The following is a 25,611-nucleotide window of genomic DNA, read 5'->3' on the forward strand; positions in this document are numbered from 1 at the left end:
TTTGGAAAATGATGTGTTTTTATTGCTATGTTTGCAGTGGCTTTTTAGCACAGTAAGAACGCCCTCCATAGGCCCATGCCCTCATCTAGCCCCACCCATCAGGCCTAAATCTATCCCCTTATGGAGGAATCCTTTCTAGGGGCCGCTCAGCTGTTCGGGCTTGATAGGACACAGATGTGGGTAAAGCTGCTACACGGAAGACTGGAGATAGGGCAAGTACAGCAGCCTTTAAGCTTGGAGGCAGGAACTTGGGATCCTTTCCCCGGGCTGTGCCCATGGATGATCCCTGCAGTCAAGCCCAGCCCAGGGAGCAGGGTATGGGCTAGCTTGAACATGCCAGGTGAGCAGCCCCAGATTCCTGGAATTGAATGACAACATCCTCACCCTGCAGACTTGGGTGCAAAGGGGCAATGCGAGGACACCCTCAAAGGCTCCCACCGTGCACTTTTCCACCCCATTCTGGGGCTGGAGAGTGCATCCACACACACATCCATACAACATACTCTCACTCAACAGCCTGAAGCTTTTGTTTTGCCTATGAAAATTAGATCTATAAATTCACACTCCTTGGCTAGGGGCAAAGAAAGGAGGGGCTGCAAGGGAGAAGGGTAGTGAAGGATTGGGCTCTTTTCTGTTTAGAAATATACAAGCAGAAATCTCACTCCTCAAGTTTTTATAAAATGTGCAAAATACAAGCCTCCTTGGCCCAGAGGCACCATTTACATCTGGTATTCACCTTTGCTAAGAGAAAGATCTATGTCACGCACGCATATACATTCACACTCACACAATTGATATTGGTGGCTGTTGGCGCAGGGACCAGAAGGTACCCCTGCTGGCTGGCTCTCTGAGCTAGAACAGGGAAAGGGAGAGGAGGCCTAGTCCAGCTGAAACATTTGAAAGCCTTGGTTCTGCTGCCTCTCCCTTGCTTCTCTCCTCATCCTGCCTCATCTCTTTACCGCCCGCCCCCCCTCTTCCCCAAGCTGCTGCTGCTGCTTCTGGGGTGAGTGTGTACTACAGAGCAGAGCCTGGGAGGTAGGCAGGCGGGGCTAGGTAAGGAGGTGGGTCCTAGGCAGTAGGGGAAGGGGTGGGCAGCAGAGCCGGGGAGCCTTATGTGGACTAGCTTGGCTAGGGGCTGGGGGGAGGGGAGGAGAGGCATCTATTTTTGGTGGGTTGTGATATTTTTGGCGTTTTATTAAAAATGGAAAAAAAAACTTATTTTAGCACTCATGGTGCTTTTCTCCCCTCCCCCCAGGCAGACCCCAAAACTCAAGGAAAGGCAAGCCCCTAGAAGGGTGGGGTAGGGGCTAAATAAAGCAGGGGCTGCTATGGCTACCAGAGGATGAGCTGGTGATATGAGCTGGGGTGCATGTCACATGACACTCTCCACCACAACGACCTTGCTGCTCTCGGACACTGGGGTCAGGGTGGTCAGGCCCCTGACATCTGCATCCTGAGCTCTGTACTCCAAGTGGTGGAGGCCCCAGATAGGCTGGGTCAGGTGCTGCCAACGCTGTGGGAGAGGATGACAAGTTTAACCCCCATCCAAGGGTCACCGTCCTCTGTCTGCCTCTTTCCAGGTCCCACTAGCTGTGAAGTCAGGGCCACCATCCCCCCCCAACCCACCCCCGTGTCCCACGCTTTGCTTCCTGCGTAGAAAACAGGGCTGACTGACTGCCTATCTGCACGGATGGAGGGAAGTGAGATGAGCCCTGCTTTCTGCTGCCACCCAGGGACATAGAGGGCAGCTTTCTTCCATCTGTCCCCAGCTGGGCCTGTCAACTTTCCCTGTGGAAGGAGGGCTAAGGTGGGAGCCTTACCTCTGCCAGGGTTCCCTTGGCCCTCAGGAGGCAGCCCAGTAGATGAAGGGGCACACACAGCATCGAGGAGAGTGCAAAGGCCCAGCCTATGGCCTCACCCCACCACGGGTATACATAGGTGTTATTGTAGACCAGTGGCTTGTAGTACACAAGGTTGAAGATGAAGATCCCCTGTGGTTACGAACCTCTGCTGTCACCGGGGCCTCCACACCACCTCTCCTCTACCCAGCCTTCCCCAGCCTTCCCCAGCCCTTACCATGCAAACCAGCGGGGTGAAGAAGGACCAGCACCATTTCATCCAGGGGCAAGGTCGGTACCCAATCATACAGGCAATGTCATCCATGAAGCGGTCAGCTCCTGAGGAGATAGGGCCACAGTTGGAGATTACCTGTCCCATTCATCATTCCCCATAATCTCCCTGCCAGCCCATTCCTGTCCAGACTTACCATAAACCCAGGCCACTACCACACACTCCCAAAAGGCTTGCCAGAGCAGGGTGGTGCCGCTGGCTGAGTAGTAGTCAAACAGCTGGAAGACATACATCCCTCCCTGGGAGAAAGGAACAGGTCAAGGAAGAGGACAACCAGTAGCCAGAGACCCTTGGCAGTCCCTCCCACTTGGCTCCCACTCACATCTGTCACCATGGAGAGATCGATGACAAAGCAGAGGACACAGCAGAGAGCCACGGAGATCTCCCTTTGGAAACGGAAGTAGTAGGAGGCCGGGAGGAGGTCCAGAATCCCAGTGATGAAACCCTCCACACCTACAAACTGTGGCCAGGGTAGCTGTGGCTTAGCCTCAACCTCATCCCAACACCTTTCCCAGTGTGCCAGGTCCTGCCGATACCACCACCCATGCCCTGGAGCCCCTTGCAAACCTGGCTATCCAGGCCAAGTAGCAGCAGCATGAAGAAGAACAGGGCAGCCCAGAGTGGGGCCACAGGCATCAGTGTGACAGCTCTGGGGTAGGCGATGAAGGCCAGGCCGGGCCCTGAGGGTGAAGGTGCAGGGTGAGATCCACAATCTCTGCATACCTGGAGCCTGCCCCAGATGGTTATCTCCCCTCCCCTTGCAGGTCCCAGAGCATCAAAGCACCCTACCATGCCCATTTGTGTCTAGGCATGACTGGGCCCATAAGTATTTGAAATGATAGGTCTGGAAAGTTCCAATATGCTTATCCTCAGCAGAGGCCCACCCCCATACAAGCTGGGTGACTGGCTCTCCATTCCTGGGCTCTATCTAGCAGCTATTGTGGTTACACGTCACCACTTCTGAGGTGATACAGTAGAGGCTGGAGAAGACCCCCCTTTTCTGACCTCAACACTCAATACAACTGCAAGGAAGGACACTGTCCTACAACCCTTGGAGATGGGTGCAAGGGACTCCCTGAGCTCAAGAGAAAGCTGCACAGTGGCCCGGAACAGTCAAAGCATTTACAATTTACAAAGCTATCACAATTGAGAATGTTTGCATGGGTGTCTGTGTCTTATACCAGGACGTCGTGGGCTTGAAGATGAATGGCCTTACCTGATTCTGCCACCTTGGAGATGTGCACGCCCTGCTCTGTGGCCATAAAGCCCAGGATGGAAAAGACCACGAAGCCAGCGAAGAAGCTGGTTCCACTGTTGATGAGTGCCAAGATGATGGCGTCCCTAGGAGTAGAGAGGGGACAGATGGGGCTGTTTAGGCTGCCTACTACTCCCAGGTAGGAGGCAGAGCAGGGCAGGCAGGGCAGAGGTTGCTGATGCCTACTTGTAGCAGTTATTGTTGAAGCGGTTGTAGCTTCCCAGGGCTGTGAGGGCCCCCAGGCCGATGGCGTAAGAAAAGAAAATCTGGGTCCCAGCATCTATCCATACCTGGGGGAATGAGGCCAGGAGAGACGGGGCATGAAGAACCCAGTGTGACAGGCCCAAACCTCCCACCCCATGCTGCTGCATAACCTCTTCTCCCTCACCTGAGGGGACCCCAGCTTTGACCAGTCAGGCTTGAGATAGTAGATGATGCCATCCAAGGCTCCAGGCAGCAGCACTCCTCGAACCAACAGCACAACAAGGACCACGTAGGGGAATGTAGCAGTGAAGTACACGATCTGGGGGAGAAGTTGCTCAGACGGGGTCTGGGGGTCACTCCCGCTCAGCATTCCCCAGCCTCAGTCTGGCTGCCCACTCCCAGCCCTGCCGAGTACTGAGGGCACAAGTCCTAGTGTTCCCACACTAGTTGCTTAGAGCTCAGGGAGGGCCGCCCATAGCAGGCCTTGTACTTCCCTCTCCTGAGCCAGCGCTCTTCCCCCAAGGGAAGCTAAGGGTGAGGCCGGGGTCCATGCAGTCCCACAGCAGGCACCTGTCAACAGCACAGGGGAGGGAGGAGACAGGGCCATGGCTCTCTGGGCAAGGGTCCCTGGGTAGGTATGTTATAATGTGCCCTTTTTTGTAGGGAGAGGCAGCACTTGGGAGGCTTTTAAGGTGTTTTATGTGGGGAAGGGAAGATGTGCACATGTGAAGATGGAGGAAAGAGAGAGGAGGGCAAGGACAGCCTGCAGCGCTGTGGTCTAGAGCCCTATGGCCCCAAACTCCAGAGTATCCTTGTGACAGAGCTGTTGGGATTGGAACTAGGCCAGACAAAGGCAAGACAAGGTTGGGTAGGGATGCCCAACATCCCAAGCTCAAGGGGCCTTCAGGGGGCCTCAGGGTCAGAGAAGCAAGCAGGGGAAATCTCTCTCCACAGCCTAGGACCAGCCAGACCATCAAGGAGATCGAGGCAGTGATAGGAACAGAAGAATCAGACAGGAGTGGGCAAGGATGGGACTGATGGGCACAGGAAAGGGACAGCTATTGCCTTGGCTTCTGCCCCTCAGGACTACAAGCTGCAGATCCCAGATTGGTAGGAAGGAATAACCCTTAATAATATAGTGGTGGGAAATGGACAATTTGAGGACTTTCCAGCCTAGGCCCACTCACCTCCTGTTGCCCTAAGACATATACCTCCCAGTAATGCCACTGTCACCCTGACTGCTTTCTACTTTACCTTTCCTGTTGACTTGACCCCTTTCCACACACAGAAGTATACCAGCACCCAGCAGGCGAGCAGGCACAGGGTCACTTCCCAGTTGAAGGCCCCTGGCACCTCCAGCCCTGAAGATAGCCGCAAGACTTTGTTCCTAGCAGAGGGGGAGAGAAAGGGCACCTGACGGTTGTGCCAGCAGAGGGTCCAGCAGCTGGAAAGTGCTCCAGCAGTTGGTGATTCCTCCTTCCCTGAAGCCTTGGCCCAGGCTCTACCATCCCCATTCCTGGGAGCCCCTGCCACTGGAAATGGGGCTGTCCACTGGCCCTAAGGCCATCACGTTCACACAGCAGCCCCGGCTCCCTGTCAAGGTGGCCATGACAGTAGGATAGTAATGAACATGGCTGAAGACACAAGGGCCACTCAGCTTCTGGGACTGGGCTGGGAATTTCCAAAGCAGTCGGAACCACTGCAATTTCCAAAGCAATGGGAACCCAGGCTGAGTATTTCCAGAGCTGGACCACGTATGAGGAACTAGAGGGCTGGGCTGGGCTGGGCATGGCGCAGAGGCATCTGACTCACTCCCAGAACTCAATGACAGGAGACTGGCGGTCAGCAAGCTGGTCACATGTGAGGTTGGCCAGGGTGGCATTGGCACAGTCTTCGTGGCGAAAGATCTCCACACAGTCAGGAGTGTTCCAGGTATGGCCACACGTGGCCCAGGGTAAAGTGGTGGTGAAGGACTTTACCAGGTAATAGAAACCCCAGGCCAGCACCATGATGTAGTAGGTGTTGCAGTAGAAGACGATCACCATGGAGGCATAGCCCAGGCCTGGGGACAAGCCAACAGTTTCTGTGTGACTTCTTGTCTGGGCATCTCCCCACCGTCCCCATTATCTCCCCTTTTGAGGGCTGGCACTGGTCCCTAACAGAGGTCTTAATAGCTTGCTCCCTGCACGGGGATCCTCCCCTCCCTCCTCTACCACCAAAGCCTTCGCCAAGGCATCTCCAGTTCCCTTAGGTAGGTGTCCAACAGTGGGCCACCTCACTGCCCTCCCCTTTTGGTCCTGTTATCTGGTCACAATGTCCTGTTGACACTGCCATCATAGAAGTACCAGACAAAAAGCAAGCCTCCACCTACCCCACTCTAAATGGCCTCTAGTACACAGCAGCTGGGAACGCTTTCTAGTAATCTAGAGGTGTGAGTGATGGACATCCCTCAATGGGTAACCCCAGCAAGTCACTTCACCTTGAGCCCAGCTTTAAGGACTGTGGTGAGAGCACTGTAGCAAGCCAAGTGTCTCTCTACCATGGCTGTTCGTGGTCCATCCTTGCCCTTGTGAGGAGGCCCAGTCCCCTACTCCAGTCTCTACTTCCCCAAGTTCACTGTGAGCTACATGTCCTCAGGCTTTCTTCCCTAAAGGATGGGGGAGGAATTGCCTGGCCCCAGGCCTGGCATTCAGATTTCTCAAGTGGAAAATATTGAGAGCTGTTCCCTAGCACTCATCCAGCATTGGAAACAGGGAAGAGGGTGAGGGTGGGAACTGGCTCAGGGCCACTCACCTTTGAATAGGGGACAGATGTTCCAGACGTTGATGCTGCCAGCCTTCATGAACTGGCCCAGCGAGATTTCCAGGAAGAAAATGGGAATTCCTCCAACCAGGGCGATCAGAACATAGGGAATAAGGAACACACCTGGAACCAGAAGCAGAGTAGGCTCAGGGGAAGCAGGGCCGTGCCTCCAGTGTTCCTAATCTACTTGTACAGGGCAGCTCCCCTGTGCCATGAGGGCGATTGCCCCAAACCCCTTAGCTAAGCTGGCCAGCAAAGACTCCAGGAGGCCTAGGAGGATCAGGCAGAGCCCCAATTCTATCCTGCAGCCTGGCTCTGCTCATTTCCCACTAGGTGAATCAGTGTTGTGGTGGCCACTGACTCAGAGGCTCAAGGTGAAATGTCATGGGAGACAGTTCTCGAGCTGTTGTGAGGACAGCTAAACAATGCCTGGCCATTACAGTCCTGTTCCCTTGGTCCCAAGGGTCCTTCCAAAGTTCAGTCCTTATGGATGGACCCTTAGTCATGGAGGACACATGGATTCATGCATACATCCTGTGTGCTGCAGTTGTCTGCCAGCCCGTACAGTATTGCGAGGGACATGGGGGGGGGGTGCCAAGGCTGGGTGCAGAGGTCTAGGGGCTTGTCACACGATCAGTGAGCTCCTGATTGCCCTATAGTTGGGAACTATCTGCCTTTCCGTTAGAAGGTGCATGGTGGCACTTGTGTGGGTGGCAGTTGTGTTGGTGAGGGTGTTGGTATGCAAAGAAAGAGGGCAAAAGGTGGGGAAAGAGACCAAGCCAGAGACAGCAAAGCCCGTTGATGCCAAGGCCTGAAGGAAGCAGGCAGAGGCCAGGTGGGATGGCAGGGAGGAGGGAGCTGAGCACTTGTGCATCCCTACCCCCCACGGGGCTGTAGGCTGTCTCCCCTGTACTTCAGGCCCAGCTGTGTCCACGACTCAATAGCTACATTGACTGCAGCTTGCCAAGCTCTTGTTCCCAGTATCCTTTTTGTGTGACCTTGGGTAAAAGCCAAGTGTGTGGGACTCAGTTTCCCAGCCATCGCCTAGCGGGTTGAGCTTCTCAGCAAGCAGTATTGCTTTGCAGTCACAGGACACACTCGTGCCCGTCGCTGTTGCTAAGCTGGGCTTCGGCAGCTGGGCAGGCGGGCTTGGGGTGTGCATGCAGCATGTCCAGTGGAGGCGCCAGGCAGGCCAGGCCGCAGACTTCCCAAACCTGGCTCCAGCACCCAGTGTTCCAGGCTCGGGCCAGAGGGGAGGGAAAGGAAAGAAGGGAAGCGAAGAGAAGGGACAAGGAGGGAGAAGGGAGGAGAAGGGAGGGCATGGGGGAGGGACAGAGTGGCCCATTGTGTGTGTGTTCCTGTGTGCACACGTGGGGGGCCCACACAATGTGTCACTTGTGTGCCTGACCCGTGGGGGCAGCCAGGGCTCCTCACCTCTTGGAGCCTCCCCCTTGGACTCCCAGGGTCCGGAGGCGAGGGCAGGGGGGCCGGCGGGCCTTGTGTGGACCTCCGTGGCCCAGCACTCCTGCCTGGGATCCCGAGTGTAGCGGGCCGGCCCTGGGCCCCCCCCTCCGGCGGGCACATGACTGGTGAGGGGGGTGGAGGCCGGCGCTGGATCGTCGTGCCAGGCCACAGCGAGAGGGCACCCTGGCCCCCAGGCTCCCCCGGGGAGCCTCCCCACCCCCTGGACTTCGCCCCACCATGGCGGGGGGCCGCGGCGGGCTGGGGGAGGGCCCGGCTTCACTCACCTCCGCCGTTCTTGTAGCACAGGTAGGGGAAGCGCCACACGTTGCCCAGGCCCACGGCGAAGCCCACGCAAGACATGATGAAGTCCATCTGGCGGGTCCAGGTCTCGCGCGGGGGCACGGCGATATGGCTGACGGGCATCCCCGGGCCGGCCGGGCCATCGCCCTTGGCCGGGGCCCCATCGGGCCCGGCTGCGATGAGGGGACCCTTCTTCTCATCGCCCGACACGCTGTAGATGCCGTTCTCGGCGCTCTTCTTCGCCATGGCCCCGGCGGGCGGCGCGGCCAGGCCGGGGGGTCGCGGCGCCTTGAGGGGGGCAGGCGGGCAGGGGACTCTGGCAAGACCCGGAGGGGTGGGCCCCGAAGGCGCGGGCCCGCCCGGGGGCCTCGAGGGCGGCCGGGCCGAGGGACGGGGCGGCGGGCGGACGGGCGGGCGGGGTGCGGGACGACGGGAGAGGCGCAGTCAGAAGCAGTCCACGAAGCACTTGAAAGTGAGCCTGAAGAATCTCATGTGTGTCGGGGACCCGGGGGCGCGCGGGCGGCGGCGGGGCCCGGCCGGGCGGCGGCGGCGGCTCCCGAGTCTCCTGCCCGCGCCTCGGGCGGCGGCGGCTGCGGCAGCGGCGGCGACGGCGACGGCGGCTCTCCGGGAGCGAGGCTCACCCTAGCGGGGCGCGGGTGGCATCGGACGCCCACTAAATCAAGCTGCAAGCGGCGGCCCGAGCAGCGGCCTGAGGCCCGCGCCCCCTCCCCCCCGCCCGGCCCGGCGCGGCCCCCGCGGCGGCTGCCTCGCTCGTCCGCGGCTCCTGCGGCTCGCGCTCCTCACGGCGGCGGCGGCTCGAGCGGCCCGGACGCGCCTTACCCCTCCCTGGCGGCGGCGGCGGCGGCGGCTCCAGCCGCTCTCCCGGCCGCGGCGGTGTGCGCTGCGCCGCGGCACTCACGGTCTCTCTCCACTCCGGCGCGACCGGCGGCTGCTTAAGAACCGACTCTGAGGTGATGTCACTGTCGCCCCACCCCCACGACCCGCCCGCCCCCCCATCCCTCCCTCCCGCCCTCCCCGACACTCCACCCACCTCCTCCCGGCCTCCTCCTGCTGGCTGAGGAGACGCGGCTCCGGAGAGGAGCGCGATGGCTGCTACCTGCAGCGCCGGCCCGCACCGCCTCCCCGGGGACTCGAGCATCCCGCGCTCCCGCCTCGCCGCGCCCAGCACCCCCAGTCCTCCTGGCCCCACGCCCGCCTTTTGCCCCAGCCCCCCTCCTCGGCGGCAAGGCAAGGGCTGAGTACCCAGCTCGGGAGCAGCACACGGTGGGGGGATTTGGGCATCCGAAGGGCTGCGCCTTCCGCTCGCCAAGAAGGGGGCACATTCACCCCGCACTGCTCTCTACCCTTCCCCAGACACGCGGACTGCCCCGACACTTCACCCCCAAGGGCCCAGGGCTCCCCAAACGGACAACCTTGCAGGCTGGAGGTCAGAGCAGGAGCCCCACGGGTGACCGGTTTCCGCTGGTCTTGCAACGGTGCAAAGGGGCAGCTTACCTGACTGGGGAGCAAGGGGTACAGTTTGTCAGCAACATACAGAAGAGAAGTGCGTGATGAGCACCCCCACCCGTCGTGGATCCGGGGGTAGGCACAGCATGTGACCTGCACAGATTTGGAGAATAGGGGAAGGCTGCCCCCTGGTGCCGAGCAGGTGCACAGACCCTCCCCCAAAGCCACCACTGCACCGCCCCCGCCCCCCCTCCTCCTCAAGGACCACCGCGTATCAAAACAACAGCCACGACGCCGGGCTGCGTCTGCGTGCCCACTGGCAGCGGAGAGCCACACCTGACACTGAGCACTTGGGACGTGGGGAAGGGAGGGACACTGTCCGGGCTGGAGGGCAAGACATGCCCAGCGCAAGTCAGGCCTCGGGGATCACATCACACACAGACAGTCCCCAGATGGTCACCCTGCGCCGCTAAGCCTGAAGCCATCAGAGCAGCTTTAGGAAGAAAAGCAGTTCCAGCCAGAGCCAGATTGAGCCTGCTACATTTAGGGAGGGGCACACTCTACCCCACCTAGCACCAGGCGCTTCCGGGTGCCGTGTGGGAAACTCACACATTCACTTGCACTTACACGACAGGCAAGGGCGTGAGGTGGCACAGTGCAGGACTCTAAGTTGAAGGCCCCAGCCTGGACTGAAGCCAATCGGGCGACAAGAAGGCCTTAAGGGAGTGACCCTTCCCATGGCCTTGTAGAACTGCCACCACCCGAGGAAGAAGGCCAGGGCACAGAGCATTTTGCACAACAGAGAAAGGGATTACACGAAATAGGCACAGAGCCCTTCCACAGTGGAGCGACACAGTGGGCTTGTAGGACCTGCAAAGGAACAGCAGTAAGTTGCCACAACACAAGAAGTGTGGGCAAAGGCCACTATCAGGAGAATGGGGCTCTGGAAGGGAGAACAAAACTGTGCGGACGAGCCTCGGCCATTGAAGATCTCGCTTGGCCAGTGACAGGGAGAAAACACCGCGTCTTGAAAAAGACATGAGCAAGCCAGGGACACTGTGGGGACATGGCCACCGCTGTCAGAAGGGCCAAGGGCAAGACAGCGAGGCTAGGAGCCAAAGGTGACGGCCTCCCCGCCCTGCGCTGGCCAGCCGTGGGGACAAGCACGTGCCAAGGCCTCCGACAGGAGCAGGAGGGTGGGGCCGCAACCACACCCCAGGCTGGAGGGAGGAGCTTGTCCAGGAGAGGGTGGGAGACGGCTCCCGAGGGCAGGTCCCGTGACTTCACCAGGAGGCCACACCCTCACCTGGTTGGGACACTTGCTGTAAACTGAAGTGTCCTGGCAGTCTGAAAGACAGGCTGCGAGCACAACCTGGCCACGCCCTCCCTTCACTCCTCTCATCTGCTTTTCTGAGTTTTTCGGAACATAAAGATAAAATTAAATTCTTCTCCAAGGTGTGACCTGGACTCTAGCCATCTCAGCTTCAGGCCACTGGGAACCAACCGCTTCTCACTTGAGCTGTTGCCAGTGCTGGGCCTGCTGCCTGGGGAGGATCCGGAGCAGGGAGGGGGGAGGAGGGGGAGGCAAGGTCCGCAGCGTGGCCTCTGGCTGGGGACGGTCAGGATGCGTTCCCCACAGACTGTTCCAGCCTCACTCAGCCCTGCTACGCACCCCAAAGGGATCCTGAGCACTTTCAGGAAGGCTTTGAGAGCCAAGTGTTCCCCCAAACCAACGCCGCTGAGGAGGAACTGTGTTTGGGGGAGCAAGTCCTATTGACACCCCAGCTGGGGCTAGAGGAGGCAGGAGTGGGAGCTGTCCTTGGCAGGTGCTGAGAGGTGAGCACGATGGACGATCCCTGCTGGGCCTTGGCAGGGGAGGCCTGGTGGAGACTTCCCTGCCCTGGGGTCACTGCTCACCCCCCCCCCCCCCAGAAGCGGGGCAGCTGGAGCCAAGCTTGGGGCGCCTTCTCTTCTGCACACAGCACAATGAGCTTTGGAATTACAATGAGCTGGAACAAAGAGGAAGCTGCCATCCACCTGGCAGGGCTTTGTGCTTCCAGCTCCAGCAGCCCAGCAGGGAGGGGGGACACATGGAGATGGAGGCCAGGGTCCTATGCAAGGGGTACAGCATCCACCACCTCCCCAGCTGGGCCCACTCACACGCATCCTCGGAAAGTTGTTGTTGTTTTAATACACAAATGTTCAGCTAGGCACTGGTGACTCAGCCCTGTAACCCTAGCTAATCAGGAGGCTGAGATCTGAGGATTACGGTTCAAGGCCAACCCACGCAGTCACCTCTTGGTTACTCTTACAGCTATACACACACACACACACACACACACACACACACACTCACACACAGCCAACAATGGAGCAGTGGCTTGAATGGTAGAGAAGAAGCCTTCACCAAAAAAGCTCAGGAACAGCACCCAGGCCCTGAGTTCAAGTCCTAGGACCTTCAACCTTCACACACACAGACACACACACACACACACACACACGCACACATACACGATGAAGGGTTTATTTTGGCTCATAAGTTCTGCTCACTTGGCTCATTATTTGGGGCCAAAAGAGGAAGAGTAAAGCTGCTCCCCTCTAGGAAGGCAGAGAGTTAGGAAACAGAAAGACAGGAGTGTCCAGGGCATGCCCCATTAATCATACTTCTTTCCAGAAGGCTCCACTTCCTGTGCTGCACTACAGGCTGGGGACCAAGCCTTCAATATATGAGTCTTTGGGTACATTTAACATACAAACCATAGGAGAGAAGTTGTGGAACTCTCCTGACCAGAAGTTTTATTGTACATTTATTTATTTGTCATTGGTTTAAGATACCATGGGCTCGTGGATCTTTATTTGATATTTTTATTTACCTAATATGATTGTATATTGTTATTCTAATTTTTTATTTGGGGCCATGAGGACTTTCTTGGGTGTGCCAGTCCTGGGGCTTGAACTCAGGGCCTGGGCACTGCCCCTGAGCTTTTTTTGTTCAAGGTTACTGTTCTACCACTTGAACCACAGCTCCAGGTTTGGCTTTTTGAAGAGTCTCCCAGACTTTCCTGCCTGGGCTGATTTGAACCAAGATCCCCAGATCTCAGCCTCCCGAGGAGCTATGGTTACAGGTGTGAGCCACCCAGCTAAGAGCTCTTTTGGTTAACTCCCAGATTCCCTTTTTTTGGTGCACCAGTCCTTGCTTTTGTACTCAGGGCCTCAGCCATGTCCCTGAGCTGTTTTACTTGAGGCTGGCACTCTACCACTTCATCCACAGTGTCACTGATGAGTTTTTGCTGGTATAGCAGGTTTCACAATCGTGAACCTATACCTTTCAGATAATAACTTCTTAGCAACTAGATTATACTGTTCTTGATAGTGCCTTGTGATGCTACAGATGGAACCCAGAGCCTCAGTCATGTTAGGCAAGGTCATTAGTGGTATAGCTAAGCTTTTTGTTAGAGCCTGCGGTGTTTTTGTTGTTTGCCTATTGTTGTTTCGAGGAAGATATTCTTCTACTCAAGCAATAATTTCCTTTTAGTTACTTTTCAGGTAGGTCTCATTTTTGCTCATGTAACAGAATCACAGACTTGCACCACTCACTACTCTGTTTTTGATCCAGATGGGTTGTTTTTGCCTAAGTGGACTTCAAACTTCCATCCTCCTACTCTCCCACCTCCGGAGTCACCAGGATTATAGGTATCAACCACCACACCTGGACAGTACTCTGCATTCTATATTAGGATTCTCTCAACCTTGTAAAACAGTATTTTTTTCTGAGTAGCTAGGTAAAATTTATTTAAATTAAAAATATATTTTCTCCAAGATTTATCAATTCTAATCTGGATTTTAATCATGGGAACAACATATATAAGACAACAAAGCTGTGTACAAGAATGTTTACAACATCTGTATTCAAAATAGACAGTTGTTTTTTAATAGACAAAATGATAAATATACTAAAGTATGTTTGTACAGTGAAATACTATTAGATAAAAAAAAGAAAGCTAACAACTTTTGTCCGCAAAATATAGGAGAATTTGAAAATTACCATCCCTACTGAAAGAGACTAGGTCCAAAAGTATATATATATTATAAAACTGCTTGAAATTTTAAAACATGTAAAACTCATCTATGGTCTTTAAAAATCAGAATAATAGTGTTTTTTATTTTGAATGTTGAATGGTTCCCTTTGAAGCAGGTAAGAGAATGCTCCAACATGGAAATTTTTATTATTTAAATGGGCACATTTATTATTTATATTATATTATATTATATTATAATTATATTATATTATTATTATGGGTACATTTTTATTATTTAGATGGGTACAGTCATGAACATACTTGTTAAAATAATCAGTGTCTAATCAGACATCTTCATATTATTGAATGTAAAACATACTACAAAATGTTTTTTTCTTAATATCTTGCCCTTCGTTTTGTTTACTTCTTTGAATCTCCAATTACTGTAATGATTTTTTTTAATATTTGAACTGTACTTTATTTTCAGCACATAAACTCCTTTTTCTTTCTTCAGGTAGTAGAACAGTATTTTTAAATTTCATACACAGCACTGGTGGTGGCTCACACCTGTAATCGTAGCTAGTCAGGAGGCTGAGATCTGAACACTGATGTTCAAAGCCAGCTCAGTCTGTGAGGCTCTGATCTCTCATGAACCACCAGAAAACCAGAAGTAGAGCTGTAGCTCAAGAGGTAGAATGCTAGTGTTGAGTGAAAAAGCTGCTAAGGAACAGTGCCTAGACCCTGAGTTCAAACCCCAGGACTGGCACATACACCTACACACATAGCCTCCTAGGTGAACTTTACTCAAACCAGCTTGACAGTGAAATGGGGGCAGGAATCTACAGAAGGGACAAGGTCATGTGTGCAATGCCTTTGAAAATGGAAAACTGATAAGAACTGTCAACCTCTTAAAATAAAAGAAGTGATAAGAATTCCCACTAAGAGAATTTATGGCCTAGGGCAGGATAAACCTTGTGACTACTAAATGGAAGCCACAGGCTGAAAAGGAATGGAGGAATACTGAAAAAAATAAGGACAAGATTTGGCCGTACAGACAGGAAACAGAAAGGAGACGCACCCAGTAGAAAAGCCACTCAATTCTCTCTAATCCAAGGCCATCGTCTGAAACAAAGATGGCAGCACACAGCCTGGAGGGCAGACATGGGTTAAGCTCACTTCTTCCCGTGACTGTGACTACACTGTGCCTTAGGGCTTCCTCTGGGCCTGGGAGCTGTCCTGAGCTCTTTTGCTCAAGACTAGTGCTCTACCACTTTGAGCCACAGCTCCACTTCCAGTTTTCTGGAAGTTAATTGGAGATGAGGGTGTCACTAACTTTCCTGCCCAGACTGCCTTAGATCTGTGATCCTCAGATCTCAGCTTTCTGAGTAGCTAGGATTACAGGAGCGATCCACCCACACCTGGCTGACACTACCATTTAAACCAATTGCTTCCTTTCTTTGTAATACCTATCTAGATATTTTATTATTTATTTGGTGCATGTCCTGGAGCTTGAACTCAGGACTTGGGCACTGTCCCTGAGGTTTTTTTTTTTTGCCCCAGAGGCTGGTACCCAACTACTTGAGCTACAGCTCCACTCTCTACTTCTGACTTTTTTTTTTTGCCAGTCCTGGGGCTTGAACTCAGGCCCTGGGCACTGTCCCTGAGCATCTTTGGTCAAGGTTGATATTCTACCACTTGAGCCACAGCACCATTTCTGGCTTTTTCTGTGTATATGGTACTGAGGAATTAAACCCAGGGCTTCATGCATGCTACGTAAGCACTCTACCACTAAGCCACATTCCTGGACCCTTCTGACTTCTTGTGCTGGTTAACTGGACATAAGAGACTCAGACTTTCTTGCCTATGCTGGCTTTGGACTACAATCCTCAGAACTCAGCCTCCTGAGTAGCTAGGATTATAGGCGTGAGCCGCCAGGTGGGAGATAGCTCCTGATGTTCCTGTGTTCTTTGGGTACTAAATCTAAAATTACAACACTGCCCCAGGTGTAGCGAAAGAACCACTAAGCCAGCACCCAGTGACTCACACCTAGCTATCAGGAAGTAGAAATCTGAGGATCATGCATAGTTGAAAGCCACCCAAGCAGAAAAGTCCATGACACCCTTATCTCCAATTAAGCATTCAAAAAAGGGAAATGGTGCTGTGATTGAAGAGGTAGAGTGCTAGCCTTGAGCACAAAGAGGCTCAGGGACAATGCCCAAGCCCTGGGGGTTCAAATCTCACAACCACCAACAACAAAACAGGCACTAATGGGCTGGGAATATGGCCTAGTGGTAGAGTGCTTGCCTTGTATACATGAGGCCCTGGGTTCAATTCCTCAGTACCACATATACAGAAAATGGCCAGAAGTGGTGCTGTGGCTCAAGTGGCAGAGTGGTAGCCTTGAGCAAAAAGAAGCCAGGGACAGTGCTCAGGCCCTGAGGACTGGCAAAACAAAACAAAACAAACAAAAGAGCCACTAAGAATAGGATGCTATCAAGGAATGACTTGCAAGTGCATACCTAAAGACATGAGCTAGATAGTTTGAGTCCAAGTTACTGAGGCTTGGAGTTATTATCTTAATAGTATGGGGTTACTCCATCATGTGGTGACTGCCAGGGTATGGAAGGTCATATTCTTGTGCAGGGAGGCTGTGGATATGGCCTAGTGGTGAGAGTGCTCGCCTCTTATACATGAAGCCCTGGATTCAATTCCTCAGCACCACATATATAGAAAAAAAGGCCGGAAGTGGCGCTGTGGCTCAAGTGGTAGAGTGCTAGCCTTGAGCAAAAGGAAGCCAAGGACAGTGCTCAGGCCCTGAGTCCAAGGCCCAGGACTGGCATAAAAAATAAAGTCTCTCTTGTGCAGGGAGGATGAGTTCAGTACATTTGTACCCCTCCTGGTTTAGTGCCCCCCAGTGGCAGTCCATATGTATGACCTTGATATGGGGTGTAGGCTCCAGAAGGAGAATATAGGTTCGTTTTCTTAATCATTGGCCTAGGGTGTGAAATATCAGGGGTTTTGGTAGCCTAGGGTGTGAAATATCAGGGGTTTTGGTAGCCTGTGTATTTCCTTGTTCAAATCTGCACACCTTCACTCTCACTGGCAGTGCCCACCCCGTGTCACTGTAACACAGAATGGCTCCCGTGCCCTCTCCCTGAGTCCAACTCCTTACACTCACTGATTTGCTCACGGTCTCTGTAGTTTTTCTTTTTCTGGAATTCCATGTAAATGGAGCCATATAGCATGCAGCTATTTTCAGAGTGTGTTATTGCACTTAGGAATGTGTATTGAAGATTCATTCATTTCAATTCCTGTCTTGATGGCTTTTTCCTCTTTACTATTGAGTAGTATTCCATTGTGTAGATATACCACACTTTATTCCCTTACCTACTGAAGGACATTCTGCTGGTTTCCAGTTTTTGTTAGTCATGAGGAAAGCTGCTGTGAATATATATTGCTGCTTTTTGTGTAGCCATGTTTGCAAAACTGTTAGCCAAGAACCAAATCCGGTAGCATTGCTGGATTTTATGGTGTATATTTAGCTGCATAAGGAACTTCCAGATTCTCTGTCACAGTGTGTACCATTTTGCATTCTCACCACCAATGAATGAGGCTTCCTGTTGCTTCACATCAAGTCAGTGGATTTCAGTCGTTCTAGTTTTTTTTTTTTTTTTTTTTTTTTTTTTTTTTGCCAGTCCTGGGCCTTGGACTCAGAGCCTGAGCACTGTTCCTGGCTTCTTTTTGCTCAAGGCTAGCACTCTGCCACTTGAGCCACAGCGCCCCTTCTGGCCTTTTCTATATATATGGTGCTGAGGAATCGAACCCAGGGCTTCATGTATACGAGGTAGGCACCCTTTGCCACTAGGCCATATTCCCAGCCCCTGCCCCTCACTTTTTTGTGCTCAAGGCTGGTGCTCTACCACTTGAGCCATTCCATTTCTGGCTTTTTGCTGGTTAATTGAGATAAGACTCTCATGGAAGTTCCTGCCTGGGCTAGCATTAAACCATACTTATCAGATCTCAGCCTCCTGAGTAGCCAAGATTATAGGTGTGAGCCACCAGTGCCCAGTTTTCCTTTCTTATTGTTAGGTATTATTTTGTTTTGTTTTTAGGTCTGAGACCTTCGCTGATTGGGTAGCGCTCTACCAACTCAGCGATGTCTCCAACTCCTCTTGGTAACTTTTTTTTTTTTTTTTTTTGGCCAGTCCTGGGCCTTGGACTCAGGGCCTGAGCACTGTCCCTGGCTTCTTCCCGCTCAAGGCTAGCACTCTGCCACTTGAGCCACAGCGCCGCTTCTGGCCGTTTTCTGTATATGTGGTGCTGGGGAATCGAACCTAGGGCCTCGTGTATCCGAGGCAGGCACTCTTGCCACTAGGCTATATCCCCAGCCCCTCCTCTTGGTAACTTTTAAAAGTTAATTGTGTATTTTGGATACTAGTCCTGTTCTACATAGGTGTTTGGCAAAAATCTCCTTGCAGATTGTGTTTTACCTTCTTGTTCATCATTTTTCTTCTCCTCTCTTCTTTACCTTGTCTTTTCTTTCCTCCTCTCCTCTCCACTTTTTCTTCTTCTGCCTTTCTTTCTCTGTCCCCCTTGCTGTCTGTGACCATAATCTTGGTGTGTATAGTGTAGGAGAGTTTGGAACTCACGCCTCATCCTACATCAGCCTCCCTGGGACTGGGCTTTCAGGCTACAGCATCGCACCTGGCTCATTTCCTTACTGTTGTTTCTAATACAGATGTTAAATTTAGTCACGTGTAATGGAGGTGTTTTCTGGCCCTGGCTTTAGCAAAGGTGCCTGAACTTATGAGGTGTGTGGAGGAGCAGGTCTCTGCTGGAGAAGTTCGCTGTGAACAGGCCTTGGGGTTTTAGTTCATATTCTTTCCCGTAACGTGGAAGTGCAGGATGCTATGTGCACGGATTGCGCCTGTGTTGAGGAGGGGGCCAGAAAGGACAGTAGCTGGCAGGGCCTTCTTCATATAGCTCATTTTGTGCCTGGAAAGAAGATTCATGAAAATCTTCCTGCTTTCTGCGAGCCTTGGGTCATGCAGAGCCTTGGTGACAGAGGCCTGCCTCCATGTGTTTCTGTTACAGCCAGGACACCCATCCCCGCCAGCAGTTATTTTCTGAGCACCTCGCCAGGGTTGGGTCACCAGAGACACGTAGTGTGGGAGCCAAGAAGTTGGTGAGGAAGACCAGAGCGAGCAAGCTGCACTGATAGGTGTTCCAAAGACACAAGTGGGCACGAGTAGGGCAGGCAAGGAGCTAGCTGTGAGGTGGGTAGATAGGGTGAGGGCAAGCCAAACTGACATCTGGGGGGCCGGCGGGGGAAGAAGGGCAGGGGACAGGTGCCTGTGTGGCTGAAAAGACAGAACAGAAGAATTCTGCAATGGGGAAAGACTTGTGCAGTGACATGATGTGAGGTAAGAGAATGCTGTGTATGCTGGCAGAGAGGAGAAAAAGGCAGCAAGGCCTGCCAGAAGCCATGTGGGTGTGCTTTCTGACGAAGACTCGGGTGGTGCAAAGGCCCTGGGGAGCACACCAGGCCATGAGGTGAGTGGAGTTGTGGGGAAGAGCAAGCTTCATGGAGGAGGAGGAGGAAGGGGGGAGGGGCGGGGAAGGGGGACGGGGGAGAGGGGGCAGAGGGAGGGGGGAGGAGGAGGAGGGGAGAAGCAATGTTGTCTACAGCTTGAGGATTGCCTTACAAGGCGCCCTGCAGCGCCGCGGCCCTGCCAGGCTACCGCGTGCTCGGTGCCGGGCGCGGGCGGGCCGCGGGGGCGCGCGCAGAGGGGGCGGGGCCGCCGGGGCGCGGGCGGGGGGCTCCGCACCGCAGCCAGTGCGCGAGGCGACGCCGACGCTGCAGCATCCGCCACAGGTCCGCACCTGGCGCTCTGGGCGAGGGGTGCGGGGCAGAGGGCAAGGGTGCCTAGGGTCCGGGCCAGCGGGTCCCCTCCGCTGCACCCCGTCCCCCCGCCGCGCACACCTGTGACGCCCGGCGCCCCCTGGCCGCCCGCGCGCCGCTCCCACGCAGCTCGAGGCTCGAGCGACCCAGGCTTGCGGAGGCCCCTGAGCCGGAGGCGCCGGCCGGGCTGCGGCGGGGCGGCCGCGTGGGTGGCCGCGCTCGTGACAGGTGGCTGCCGGCACATCCGCAGGTGCATTCCGGAGGGCGGCTGGCCTGGCTGGGCCACGCTGGCAGGTCTGGCGGGGGAGGGGGCCAGGGCCTCGGGTGGGCGTGCACGTCGCCGTGGGGAAAGGCCGGCAAGCTGCGCGTGGAGATGCCTGCGCCGAGGGGACGCAGAGGGACGTGGCCAGAGCCCATGGCACTCATTGGGGTGCTGGAGGGGGGACACAGATGACAGAGGGTGGGTAGTGGATTCTGTGGCCTGCTTCATGAAGAGGCGTCCACCCGGGACTACGGCACTAGCCACCGAGGAGCGGACATGGACACCCGGGCTGGGGAGGGAATGCCACGCACGAGCTTGGTGCTGAGTGGGGGTACAGTTGACAGGACGGTGGCTGGCACTGAGGCACGGCCTGCCTTGCGGGAAGGGGAGCATTCCCCTTCCCAGGGGCCTCCCTCCACCTCCCCACCCCCTCCAGACATGCTGCTGCTCAAGAAACAGACGGAGGACATCAGCAGTGTCTACGAGATCCGGGAGAAGCTCGGCTCGTGAGTGTGCGCCTGGGCTGGGCTGGGAGTGTGCAGATGTGCATGCTCGCGTGAGTGTGGGACGGAGGGTGAGTGGGCGCGCGTGTACATGTGTGCCGGGTAGGTGAAGGGGGCATGGAGGGCCCTGCCCCTCCTTGGCTCCCTCCCCCTCTGATGCGCGCCTTCCCCTTCCCTTTCTGCCTCCCACCATATGACTCTGTGGCAGGGGTGCCTTCTCGGAGGTGGTGCTGGCCCAGCAGAGGGGCTCTGCACACCTTGTGGCCCTCAAGTGCATCCCCAAGAAGGCCCTGCGGGGAAAGGAGGCCCTGGTGGAAAATGAGATTGCAGTGCTCCGCAGGTGTGTCCCGGCCTCACTCTCGTCCTGCTGAAGCCTCTGCACCTGGGAGGCTGAGGCAGCTTAGAGCAAGCTGCAGGCTGCCGGTACATCTCCATAGGCCAAATGACACAGTATGAACCCTGTGTCTCACAGTTCCAGGCAGGCCACAGGGGCCCATGTTAGGCAATGGTGAGCCCTGCTATGGGAAAGCCAAGAGGGAGGGACTCAGAACAGACCCCTGCCAGATCCTTCTGTGTTCCCAGAGGGGCCTTGGCTGCACCAAGGCCCACGGTTGCACAGGGGATTTCTTTTTTTTTTTTTTTTTTTTTTTTGGCCACTCCTGGGCCTTGGACTCAGGGCCTGAGCACTGTCCCTGGCTTCTTCCCGCTCAAGGCTAGCACTCTGCCACCTGAGCCACAGCGCCCCTTCTGGCTGTTTTCCATATATGTGGTGCTGCGGAATCGAACCAAGAGCTTCATGTGTAGGAGGCAAGCACTCTTGCCACTAGGACATATTCCCAGCCCCAGCACAGGGGATTTCATGTGTGTGTGTGTGTGTGTGTGTGTGTGTGTGTGTGTGTGTATGTGTATGTGTCCCACAGCTTCAATTCAGGGCTTGGGTGCTGTCTCTGAGCCTTTTTTTTTTGCTCAAGGTTAGTGCTCTACCACTTGAACCACAGCTCCACTTCCAACGTTTTGCTAATTAATTGGAGCTAAGAGTCTCCTGCCTGAGCTGCCTTTGAACTGTGCTCCTCAAATCTCACCCTTGTCAGTAGCTCGGATTACAGGTGTGAGCCTCTGGCACCTGGTGACAAGGCTTTCTCTTGCAATTGCAGGGTCAGCCATCCCAACATTGTGGCTTTGGAGGATGTCCATGAGAGCCCTTCCCACCTCTACCTGGCCATGGAGCTGTGAGCAGGGCTGGAGTGGGGGCTGGAGTGGGGACTGAAGTGGGGGCCGAGGGGCCTGAGTCAGCTAAGCTCCTGACCCCCTCAGGGTGACGGGGGGTGAGCTGTTTGACCGCATCATGGAGCGGGGCTCGTACACTGAGAAAGATGCCAGTCACCTGGTGGGTCAGGTCCTCGGCGCTGTCTCCTACCTGCACAGCCTGGGCATTGTGCACCGGGACCTCAAGGTGACTGGCCAGGGGGGCCTCCGCCTCCCTCCCACCTACCCATGTGGCCCTGGGTGGGTTTCCCAGGAGCATGACGTTCCCTTTCTACTGAGGAGCTGGAAAGTTGGGGATGCTGAGGCTTACCCTGACCCACTGCCTGGGCCATGCCACTACTGACGTGGCCTTTCTGTTGGCCCCACATGTCACAGCCTGAAAACCTCCTGTACGCTACGCCCTTCGAGGACTCCAAAATCATGGTGTCTGATTTTGGCCTCTCCAAAATCCAGGCTGGGAACATGCTAGGCACTGCGTGTGGGACTCCAGGTTACGTGGGTAAGAGCAGGAGGGCACTGTGACGCTCCTTGAGGGGCAGGAGGGACTGGGGCCCTTAGGAGAGCCAAAGGCTGGGTGGCTGTGGCGTGCAGCACTATACTCTTGGTGCTAAATATGGTCCACCATGCACACGTGTGCACGGGCATTGTCTGTCTCTGGCTCCCCAGCCCCAGAGCTCCTGGAGCAGAAACCCTATGGGAAGGCTGTAGATGTGTGGGCCCTGGGAGTCATCTCCTACATCCTGTGAGTGACTACTGGGAAGACTGCACTCGTGCCTGCCTGCCCCTGCTGGGTTGGGGAGGGATGGACAGCAGGGTGATTCATCTGTGGGTGCCAGGCTGTGTGGGTACCCCCCCTTCTACGACGAGAGCGACCCTGAACTCTTCAGCCAGATCCTGAGGGCCAGCTATGAGTTTGACTCTCCCTTTTGGGATGACATCTCAGAGTCAGGTGAGCGTGAGACTGTCCCTGTGCTCACGAATGACAAGGGGGGCTAGGGCACGGAGAAGGCTGACTCTGTTTCCTGCTCCAGCCAAAGACTTCATCCGGCACCTTCTGGAACGAGACCCCCAGAAGAGGTTCACCTGCCAACAGGCCTTACAGCATCTCTGGTGAGTGCAAGCCCTGGCATGCTACTCCCAGCCACAGAGACCCTCCTGACCCCCAGCCTTTCCCAGGATCTCCGGGGACGCAGCCTTGGACAAGAACATCCTGGGCTCAGTCAGTGAGCAGATTCAGAAGAACTTTGCCCGGACCCACTGGAAGGTGAGCCCGGGGAAGGCTCGCACTCCTCTGTGCGCTTCAGGGCCACTAAGGGCCTTCAGTGTGGGGGCTGGGGCCTGACTGTGGCCTGATTTCCCCCCTTCCTACAGCGAGCATTCAATGCCACCTCATTCCTGCGCCACATCCGGAAGCTGGGGCAGAGCCCAGAGGGGGAAGAGGCCTCCAGACAGGTTCTCACTCGGCACAGCCACCCGGGCCTGTGGACAAGCTAGGTGCGTGCAGGCACCGTGCACCCCCTGGGACCTGGCTCCTTGCTAAACTTGGAGGGTGGTAGCATGCCATGTGGTCAAGAGCTAAGCAGGGTACCCCCCCGGGTACCCCCCACCCCCACCCTGCACCAGAGCGCTGAAGGCAGATAGTGAAAGTGGAGAAGCCAGGCTTTGAGGAGCAGCACTAGGTTAGAAGGTAGCTGCCAGGGCTACCAGGGCAGGTAGATCTAGGCCTCACCATGCTGGGGAGGGGGGCATAAGGCGGGCAGCCTGCCCCTGACTGCCTCATTCCCTCTTTTGCCTCCTCTCTCTGCCCAGGCAGATGCCACTGCTGATTGGAGTGACCCTGGATTTCCCTCCCTTGGGCCCTTTCAGTCCTGTTTCCCCATCCCTCAGACCCTGGGCTAATTCTGCTGGCGAGTGAGACTGGTGGGCGTGGGCGTGGTGCTGAGCCAGGGGAGACCCTGCCCTCACCCAGGGATGGGGCTCCCCTCCCCCGTGGCTGCCACTCCCTCCTGAAGCTGAGGAGAGCCCCAGGGCTGTCCTTCCTGCAAGCACACACGCAAGCACGCACGAATGCACGCATGAATGCACGCACATGCACACACACCGCACGGCTGTTCTGAGCTTTGCTGAATGTGGGTGGTCCTGCTTGTGTTGTGGCCCTCTACCTCCCCCCCGCCCCAGTTTTCCCCAAATGAATAAAGACAGACAGAGTAACATGCAAAGGAAATAGAGGTGCGCCTACTGCTTAGAGCCCAGCCACAGCCGGGCCCTGCTCCCTTGCCTTGGCCATGGCAGACATGCTCCTGATTATTCAGGAACTGCCTATTATTGCTGCAAGAGGCCTCCCAATAATCGGCTCTGTCACCCCAAAGGTCTGACTGTGTGCAGCCCAGAATCTGATAGAAAATGGAGGCACCAGGCTTGCGGGCTGCCAGTGATGGAAGGATACACATCCTGCCCCCCTCCAGCTGCCTAGGCAGATATTCTGGGCTGGGAAGGGGTCAAGGGTGTGTGTGGGGTGACCAAAGCCCAGGGCTGTCTCCTCTACAACAGCTGCTGTCTCCTACCCCTGTTTTCCGCCCTCTTCTTCTCCCTCTTCCAGTGCATACCCACCACATGAAAGCTTGGGGTGCCCTGAAGTTAGAGGCTGTGAACTCCTTGGCCAGGAGAGGGCGCCATGTGGCCTCTACTCTTGTTCTGTGCTGGAGCTGTGCACGCACGAGCTTCACACGAGCTTCAGGCTCAGGCTGACAGCTGAGACTCGCCCCCCACCCCACCCCGGAGCAGTGACAGTAGATGGTGGCTTCTGCTGTTTACAGTGACCCCAGCACTTCCTACCCACTTTTGACTGGGTCAGTGTTCTAGAACCCTGCCATGAAGGACCCAAGATTTAGGGGCCAATCAAGATTCCTGGAGCCACTTCTTGGTCCCAGCCAGACTTCCAGGCGAGCTGAGACCCGTGACCTTCCCCAGTCCCCAGAGTGAGAGCTCTAGGACCCACGACATGGTTGGTATGTATGTGGGGGAGAATTTCTTTCCTAGTTCAAATCTGAGACCCAAAGGGGGAACAGTGAGAGGCCCAAGGAGCACTGGCCCGGACCTGTGAAGGCAGGTACTGACAGGTTCAGGGCTGAAGCTAGAGGTCTGGCCTTCCACCAAGGAGAGGCAGCACTAGCACCTGTCTTCCAGATGTTTGCCAAGTGGGGGCAGGCAGCTCCTCTTGTAGTATCCTGTACATCCTTCCAGTTTCCTGTATATCCTTCCACTATCCCCCTTCCTCAGCTGTGGAGAGGGTCTGAGGTGGATGGGCAGCTTTCTCCTCTGTCCTCGTGGCCACCACCATGACATTCTTTGTTTCAGACATAGCCCAGTCCTCCTGTTTCTTCCCATAGTCCTGCTCACACCCTCACCAGGCCTCGAGAGGGGGGAACCACAGCCAACCAGTACCATGACCAGCTCTCAGCAGCTGTGCTTCTTTACCTCCAAAAACTTGCCTTGCCATGTTTTCCTCGGCTTTCACTTGAGACCTTCCCAGCATCCTTTGGCTGGCTCTGATTCTCATTTTTTCTCTAATCCATACAGAACACCTACTTGTTTATGGGTGTGCACAGTATTAGTTGGGTCTCTGCTGGGTACTGGCATGTGCTAGGCCCATCAGACAAGGTAGTTCCCTCTAGGGTAAGGCCCTATCATGGTAACCCTAAGTCTGAACACCACAACCTGCCTTTCAGAAAAGGAAAATAGCACTTTTTAAGTGCTGGTGGCTCATGTCTGTAATTCTACCTACTCAAGAATCTGAGATCATGGTTCAAAGCCAGCCCAGGCAGGAAAGTTCTTAAAACTCCAACACACACACACACACACACACACACACGCACGCATTCAGTCAAAGACTGTCAGGTCTTCCGAGTCAGGAATGGGGCCAGATTGCTTCTGCTAATTTGGCTCCCAGCACTGTCATTACACGGGTGCAATTTGACCTCCCGTCAGCAGGGGGCTCCATGGTCACATTATTGGCCATCGTTTCCCCACCAGTTTGT

The 25,611-nt window shown here is 55.1% G+C and overlaps 2 protein-coding genes across 2 annotated transcripts; one reads left to right on the forward strand and one right to left on the reverse strand.

Annotated features, from left to right (window-relative positions):
* On the reverse strand, window positions 1-9,057 carry Slc6a8 (solute carrier family 6 member 8). Its single transcript, XM_048336073.1, has 13 exons — window positions 8,140-9,057; window positions 6,383-6,514; window positions 5,402-5,651; window positions 4,844-4,976; window positions 3,774-3,908; window positions 3,572-3,675; window positions 3,347-3,471; window positions 2,698-2,810; window positions 2,453-2,590; window positions 2,267-2,369; window positions 2,077-2,177; window positions 1,821-1,991; window positions 1-1,513 (listed from the first exon to the last, which is right to left on the reverse strand). Exons 1-13 carry the CDS (start codon window positions 8,399-8,401, stop codon window positions 1,373-1,375), a joined length of 1,908 nt encoding a protein of 635 aa, XP_048192030.1. The 5' UTR covers window positions 8,402-9,057; the 3' UTR covers window positions 1-1,372.
* An 11,186-nt stretch (window positions 9,058-20,243) lies between these two features.
* On the forward strand, window positions 20,244-23,470 carry Pnck (pregnancy up-regulated nonubiquitous CaM kinase). The gene is made up of 11 exons (XM_048336262.1): window positions 20,244-20,311; window positions 20,517-20,648; window positions 21,463-21,537; window positions 21,623-21,761; window positions 21,950-22,073; window positions 22,241-22,316; window positions 22,411-22,523; window positions 22,606-22,684; window positions 22,751-22,838; window positions 22,946-23,068; window positions 23,388-23,470. Exons 1-10 carry the CDS (start codon window positions 20,244-20,246, stop codon window positions 23,066-23,068), a joined length of 1,017 nt encoding a protein of 338 aa, XP_048192219.1. The 3' UTR covers window positions 23,388-23,470.
* The last annotated feature ends 2,141 nt before the right edge of the window (window positions 23,471-25,611 follow it).

The sequence above is a fragment of the Perognathus longimembris genome, chromosome 28, assembly GCF_023159225.1.
Source record: "Perognathus longimembris pacificus isolate PPM17 chromosome 28, ASM2315922v1, whole genome shotgun sequence".
Classification (NCBI taxonomy): Eukaryota; Metazoa; Chordata; class Mammalia; order Rodentia; family Heteromyidae; genus Perognathus; species Perognathus longimembris.